Source organism: Antrostomus carolinensis, unplaced genomic scaffold (assembly GCF_000700745.2).
Source record: "Antrostomus carolinensis isolate BGI_N321 unplaced genomic scaffold, ASM70074v2 scaffold10262, whole genome shotgun sequence".
In the NCBI taxonomy this organism is placed as follows: domain Eukaryota; kingdom Metazoa; phylum Chordata; class Aves; order Caprimulgiformes; family Caprimulgidae; genus Antrostomus; species Antrostomus carolinensis.
Window position 1 is genome coordinate 51,322 of NW_010298964.1, and position 7,365 is coordinate 58,686.

A 7,365-nucleotide genomic window follows, 5' to 3' on the forward strand; every position below is an offset into this window, starting at 1 on the left:
AGTCCAGCACCACTACAACTCCCACTATGAGAAGTTTGGAGACTTCGTCTGGCGCAGTGAGGATGAGCTGGGGCCCAGGTACCTGTCCCTTCCCCACCTCCTTCCCTGCCCCGCTGCCTGGAGCACCCCTCTGCTTGACCACTGTGGATGTGACCCTCATTGCCTTCTCCTTGTAGCTGAGAGAAGTCCCCTTTTGGTGTTCACTGAGCTGTCCTGCCACCCCCTAGGACCACTAGGACTCCTGCTCAGTCTTTGGATGAATGCTGATGGGACATGTAGCAACTGGGTGGTCTTTGGATGAATGTTTGTGGAACATCTACCAACCAGCCTGAACCAGGCAGGTGATCATGTGGATGAGCTGGGTGTGTTGGAAAAGCTGAAGGGGTGGTAAAGGGTGTAAATTAGGCCTGGGACAGAGTGTAAACCAGGACCAAACCAGATCCTCTTCAGTTATAGAGCCATGGTAGATGAGACCATGGATGCCCTAGTGTTCAATGATGCCCTGATTAATTGCAGGGTGGATGCCTGGAGGGAGTGACTGAGGGAATGAAGTGAAAACGCAGCAATAACTAGAAAAGATTTTCCTTCTCTCCTCCCTGCTCCTATCTGCTTGTTGGATGTGACTGAGGAACTGCCCATAATACCAGGGTGACAGCTTACACCTCTCCTGGACATAAATCCAAGCTGGTCTGGGGCTTGCCCTCCTCCAGAGTTGACCTTGGCGATAGTTTCTTTGGTAGTTCATTAGCCTCTGGCACAGAGCCATTCTCATCCTTCCCACTGCCTGCCTCCTCCTTTGATGACACTGCAGACTTGTTTGTCCTTTTCAAATGTTCCTCTCTCTCTAAATGCCTGGGAACCATCAGCCTCTTCTTACACATCCTTATTCCCTCTGTTACTCGAGATCCAACACACTTCTAGAAGGATGCTCTCTAACCTGATACCTCCATCAAGCCATGAGATTTGCAAGGTGACTTTTAAATTGCCCGTATTGCCCCACTCTACACCGAGCTATATCTGGAGACAGTGGTCGATCTGGCTGCTGTCTGGCTTCCTCACTGAGCCAGATGAGCTCCTAGCAGCTCTCATATGCCCCTGCTCTGTACTTGAGAAATATGAGACTTGCAGCCAAGGGGAAGCATCTATAAATGCCGCAGCAGCCGGTGCCAGGCTCTTGACAAGAGCGAAGCTCTGCTGTCCAGCCTTGCTTCTCAGCGAGCTTGGACAGAACGGGAGGCACTGACGTAGCGGGAGGAGAGTGAGGATTTGCCAAGGGAGGCCATCTCATAACACGATTTTAATTGATGGACTGTTCTCCTTCCCAGGGGGACATTGATTTTCGTACCTTGAAATGTTTATCAGATGAGCCTCAGCTTCACAGTGATTGTTGGCTCGTAAAACTGAGCGACAAGAGGGAAGTTGATTGCCTCCGTGTAATAAATACATCACACTGGAGTCCTCGTGAGTCCAGTTTCCATGAAAGCCACAGGTTACTGCAAACAGCTGCTTGCGAGAAGACACACTGACAGCCAGATGTCCCAACCAGACCATTTACATTAAGGAGATATTACAAACTTAGCTCATAGGTGGCCCTAAACCAGGACGTTCTATGGTCAGCAGAATCTTGGCACCTGGCTTGCCTCATCCTACTAGCCTCCTTTAGCAACAACAACCCCTTTCCTGCTTCCCCTCATTCCTCTTACAGACACCAAGCAACCTCACAGAGTTGATTTGTTCTGAGAAAACAGAAGAATTTGTCTAAACCAGTGAAGGTTTAGTGCTACTTTGCATCCAGACCTTTGGATCTGTGCAGCCAGAGTGCTTCCTGACACAGCGACACGGAGATTTCTCTGCTATTTTCTCTTACTGTGTTTTCGGGACAATTCTTATGACCACTGCAAACAGAGCCCTGGCTTTTAGCAGAAGGCAGAACAAATAATGAAGTTAAAATCTTCCATCCATGCCCCTCCTCGTGGCTACCAGCAACAATGAATGGTGTCAAGATGTGGCATCAGCCCAGGGCTCGCAGCCTCTCCTTTGCTTGAGCAAGTCACCCAGGCAGACAGCGGGACAGACGCAGGAGATGAAGAGCAGCTCCAGAGCAGCTGCCTTCTGGTACCGAGGGGGAATGCAATGTACTGATGGGAGGTTGTGATAAGAGACCATCGAGTCCTGGACTCATTGTCCTCTCACATGAGGGTCTGACAGACCCAGGTCAGTTCTCAGTAGAATGGAAAAATCTGAATTTATGACAAAATCACCCCATATGGGAACACAGCAGCCAGGCAGCCACCCTCTCCCCACAGTCCTGGGAATCTCATCCCAGGTATCATTTCTTCTTTGCTTCTTCATGCTGGTTCATTCTCTTTCAGTACCTTGCTCCTCAGTGAGATAGAGCAGGGTTTTGCTGGCTCTGGATGTGTTTTCATCCCACACCAGCCATCAAGGTGAGTGATCGCTGTCCCCTGTGCAGCTGGGGGACAAATGTCCCTGCGGGAGCACCCCCACGTCTGGGCAGAGCAGGAGGTAACGTCTCCTACTCCTGGGCATGTCCTTGCAGAGCTGGGGCTGGCAACCAGGGACCTTGGTGCCCTGTCCCCTATGCAATCACTGCACTGCACTCCCTTGCAATGGGGCCACTGGTTCATGCACAAGCCCTTGGAAAATGCCCCGGCTGCAGACACCCGTCCCCCTCCCCTTCCCTCTCCCCCCACCATGCCACCGCAGAGGGAAGCAGCGGTGTAGACCCATCACCATGTTTAAATCCTCCTCTTCATCACTGATGACTGTGGCTGCGACCTCCTAAATCCATCACATAAGTGGAGACCAGTATCAGTCCCTGACTGGCGCCGACTTCAAACAAGGTCCCCTGTGGAGGGCACGTGGTAGGTGGAGGGCACTGCTGGCTCACACCAACCTGGGGGGAACCCCCATTTGAGTTACAGGGTGATGAGGAAGGGGGTTCCTTCATCCCTTTGGGGGCTTAGAGCTCAGGAGGCAGCCATAAGAGTGACTCCCCCCTCCTCCCTCACTCCCCTGCCGTCCTCTCCCAATTCCTGCCCTTTAATAAGGCAATAAATTACCATTTCTGGCAGGGATGAGGTTGGTCAGCATTTAGGAAGATTTCATTTCCAGTATTTGAAAAGGTGGTCGTTCTGACCCGCCAGCCCTCCGCAGGGAGCACTTGGGTAATACCCAGGGCTTGATTTATGGTGTTAAATTGGCAGCCCAAGAACTGCTCATGTAATTTATTACCCAGCCTTCACCAGAAAGCCTCTCTCCCTTTCTCACCCCTCCCCTCGCCCACTCTGTCTCTCTTTCTCTATTTTTTTTTTTTTTAAGAGGGAACAGCTGACAGCCAAAAGCTAAATCTAACATTTACACATGACTTCATTACCCCACTAAAATAAATTACGCCAAGCGGTGAAACCCATCAAAACTGGAGCTTTGGCACCAGACACCAAAAATGAGGGGCCTGGTTCCCTCCCTCCCCATCACTCTGTCTCCTCCTGGACCACGGTGCAGTGTGTTGTCAGCATCCTTGCAGGGCCAACCCATCGTGTGCTGCATCCCACCCTTAAACACTGGTTCTTTCCCAAGACTGAATGCCCCGAGCACAACTGCAGATGCAGCAGGTTGTATGGAGACCAGCTCCACAAGGAGCAGAGCCACCGGTGCATGAGACATCAGCAGGTCTGGATGCTTTGAACCCTGGACTTCTAGCCAACCTTGGGCTGCTCCTCACATGTAGGAATGTTTGCCTGGGTAAGAGATCTGAGTATGTACCAGGAAGCCAAGGATAACATGGTGATTTTCAGCAAAATCCAGAAGATCATGGAGGTATGGTGGAGCAAGTAATGGAAATCAGAAGGTAGAGAAGGCTGAGGGAGATGGAGGCAAAGGCAGGTTGTGTAGGAGAGAAGTGAGAGATGGGTGAAGAAAGCTACAGAGGGTAGGAGAAAGGTGAAGTGGTGAGAAGGGAGGAGAGGAAGAGAAGAGCCTGGACAGTAGATGTGTAGGTGCGTACTGAGGAGTCCACTCCTTGTGTTGTTAGGGCCAAGTCATGGTTACCCACCACCAGGGACTGCCTGAAGGGCTGGTCATGGCCACTGATAGTCACTCCCCTCTTGCTATGGCTGGGAAAGGCCTTGTGGTGAGCTGGAGTGGGAACCAATCTGGGGGAAAATCCATGAGTTACTTGGTTGGCCTTCAGATGGTCACCTTTCCCATGTCAGCACAGCACTCGGGTCCCTGGACACCTGCACAAGCCCAAGCAAATGGGCTGGGGAAGGGCCAATACCTGCTTTTGGCAGTAGAGATGATCTACAATGTAAGGGTGACCATGGAGCTATGTCCTTAGGGAGGTGATAGTTGCCCTTTTTGAGGAGGAGAGTACTCTGGATAAATGCTCTCCTCCCGAGCACTCTCAACTCACATAAAAGTCCATCCTATGAGCTGACCATGGACCCTGTACTTGTTTATCAGCGTTAGGGTGGGTGAGCACTGGATGGATCGCCAGCTCTTGGCTCTAGGAACTGGTTAGACAGATGTTCATCAGGGCAGGTTGATCCCAGCAAGGACATGGCACAGATGATGCCTTTTGGTCCCTTCCAGCACCAGTGACTATGATTTGCTGAAGTTTATTAACTGTACTGACAGTCACTACAGACTTGGATTTGCTGCTGGGCTTGGCTTTAACCGAACAGTCTTTATAGAAAGTGTCTAATGCCATCATAAAATTTCATAACTTCTTAGCGGCAGGCGTCCAGCAGTGAAGGACCTGTTCTTGGCAGTGTGTCAGGTCTTGACGTGCAGAGGGAGCACCAGATCGCTGTAGAAGTTCAGGTGGCTGCTATGGAGAGTAGCATGAGTAGAGGTGTTCTGTCAGAGCTGGACACAGCTCAGCCCATGACATCATTATTATCTACGTGTGGATGGCTAACGAGGCACAAATTGCCTAGTCAGGCTTGTCTTTAGAGATTGAATCCATACTTGGTTATGATGTTGTGTTGTCCAAGAAGGGCCAACTCCCTTTGCTCTTCCCTTCTTCTGGAAAGCCAACCCTGAGCCTGTCCCACCCCGGGGAAGAGTGAGGAAGTTTTCCATGTGCATCCCTGGAGCAGCAGTGGTTTCCCACAGCCTTTCATCCACTCTTCCCACTCCAGAGGGAGAGGTCCGTAGCAGGCTGGGGATGCTGGGATGCCCTCTTGCCTCCTGCCACCATCTCTGCCCTCTGCTCTGGTGCTGGGGTGACCGTGACCACCCTCCCTGGGTGCCTGCGGGTGTGTGGCCAGCTCAGGCTCCCGGTGCTCCCCCCTGGCTGGGAGCTGCAACACCACTCAGCTTTCCTAATCAAATAACCCCGGTGTTTATCCCTCGCTGACTGACAGCGCTGCCCTGACATCTCATTATGGGGAATTTACATTCCTGCAGGAGCTGCGAAATCCCCTCGCCCCGAATCCAGAGCTTTCCTGTGGCACCAGAGGGAGAGGAAATAATCTGTGATCTTGAGACTTTCAGACCATTGAAGTAAACCCTCTTCCCCTCCCTTTGTTTGATTTAGCACTTTGCAGACTCCCACGAGGGGATTCTTGGTTTCTTACGGGTTTGTTTTGTTTTGTTTTAATGTGTTGTGCTTTTTCCCTCCTCGCTCTTCTAGTGTCAGTCCTTTGCCTCCTGGAGACTTGGGAGGGCTGGGCTCATCACTTGGGATCAATAAGGTGCTGGGGTTCTCACCAGGGTGCATGGTGACCAGCACAGGTGCTGGAGCCTGCCAGGAGCACATGGTGGTGGTGGTCACCATCTAGCCCAGGGCAGACAGTGTCCCCAGGGCAGCTTTAATGGGTCAGACCTGAGGTCCCTCCAGCCCTGTTGACCTGGTGCTGTGAAATAGTAGATAGAACTTTTAAGCAAAACAGAGCTTCTCTCCACTTGAAACAGGAAAGACAATGTCTTAGGCAATAGGTCTCGCCCGTTCTTGTCTCATGACAGAGCTGGTGGTAGAACCCAGAAGTCCTAGGTCCTGGTCTTCTCTTTTCATTGCCTGCTGTGCTCTGTCTCTATCTCTGTCCCACCAGGAATCATAGACTGGTTTGGGTTGGAAGGGACCTTAAAGCTCATCCAGTTCCAACCCCCCTGCCAGCAGCAGGGACACCTTCCACTAGACCAGGTTGCTCAAAGCCTCATCCAACCTGGCCTTGAACACTTCCAGGGAGGAGCAGCCACAGCTTCTCTGGGCAACCTGGGCCAGTGTCTGACCACCCTCACAGTGAAGAACTTCTTCCTAATATCTCATCTAAACCTCCCCTCTTTCAGGAAGGCACACCTGATCCTGAGGAGGCTGGAGAAGGTCAGCAGTCACTGCTCAACCCTGCTCCGCAGTGCCTACATCCAGAGCCGCACCGAGACCATGCCCTACTTGTTCTGCCGCAGCGAAGAAGTCCGGCCACCCGGCATGGTCTGGTACAGCATCCTAAAGGACACCAAAGTAACGTGCGAGGAGAAGATGGTCTCCATGCTGCGCAACACGTACGGGGAGTCCAAGGGGCGGTGAGGGAAGGTGTAGGCCTGGAGCTGTGGGAGGCAAAGGGACTCCGAGGAGTCGAGGACTCGTGATGTGCTGAGTGGCTGGTGGGGTTTGGGGTCGGGTGGTGTTTGGAGGGTTGGAAGGGGACAGCGAGGCCAAACAGGACTTTCTCACGCAGATGGCAGAGAAACAAGAAATCAGCAAGTTGGACTTTCATTTCTTTTCCTTTTTTTTTTTTTTTAATTTTTCAAGAGGAAAAGGAAAAAAAAAAAGCAGTGATCTAATTTGACTCAGCAGAAAAGCCTCTCCTTTTTAATCTTTTCTTACTGAATTTCCTGGACTACACGCTCCAAACCCTGGGAGGAGGAGATACCCCCTCGAGGCCAGGGCCAGGCAGAGGGGAGCTGCTGGGCACAGGGTGACCCCTGCCCTGCCTGCCCTGCCGCTGGGCAGGAGCCATGGGGTGAGAGGCCCCGGTGCTGTGGTGGCTGAAGATGCCAGGAGGAGGTGACATGGGTGGCTGGTGACATCGGGCTGCCAGTGAAGGTCCCGGAGGAGGATGCCGGGCAGGTGGTGGGACGCTGCAGGCAAGCTGGGCTTTTGTACCCCTGCGAGTGGGCGGATGGGCTCCGGGCACAGCCTTCGGTCGCAAGGCTCCCGGCAGCTTGTTCTGTGCATTAAAGATTCATATTAAGTCCATCTCCGCTGCCTCCTGGGTGTTTCTTCCTGACACCATCTCACTGCCGCTTGGGCGTTTGTAGGGTTTCAGGACTGCAGAGGCCATCACTGATGGCTGTCCCCATGCTGGGATCACAGAATCACAAAATGTTGGGGATTGG

The 7,365-nt window shown here is 52.3% G+C and overlaps 1 protein-coding gene across 1 annotated transcript in view; it reads left to right on the top strand.

Moving 5' to 3' along the window:
• LOC104520826 (astrotactin-2-like) overlaps positions 1–7,005 on the top strand; it is a gene marked incomplete at its 5' end in the record, with an annotated part of 30,731 nt that extends 23,726 nt beyond the window's left edge. Inside the window, 2 exons of the mRNA XM_010162624.2 lie at positions 1–78; positions 6,316–7,005. The exon at positions 1–78 is cut by the window's left edge and continues 118 nt beyond it. Of these exons, the coding sequence (XP_010160926.1) occupies positions 1–78; positions 6,316–6,553 (316 nt within the window). The remainder of the gene's footprint in view (positions 79–6,315) is intronic.
• Between the last annotated feature and the right edge of the window lie 360 nt (positions 7,006–7,365).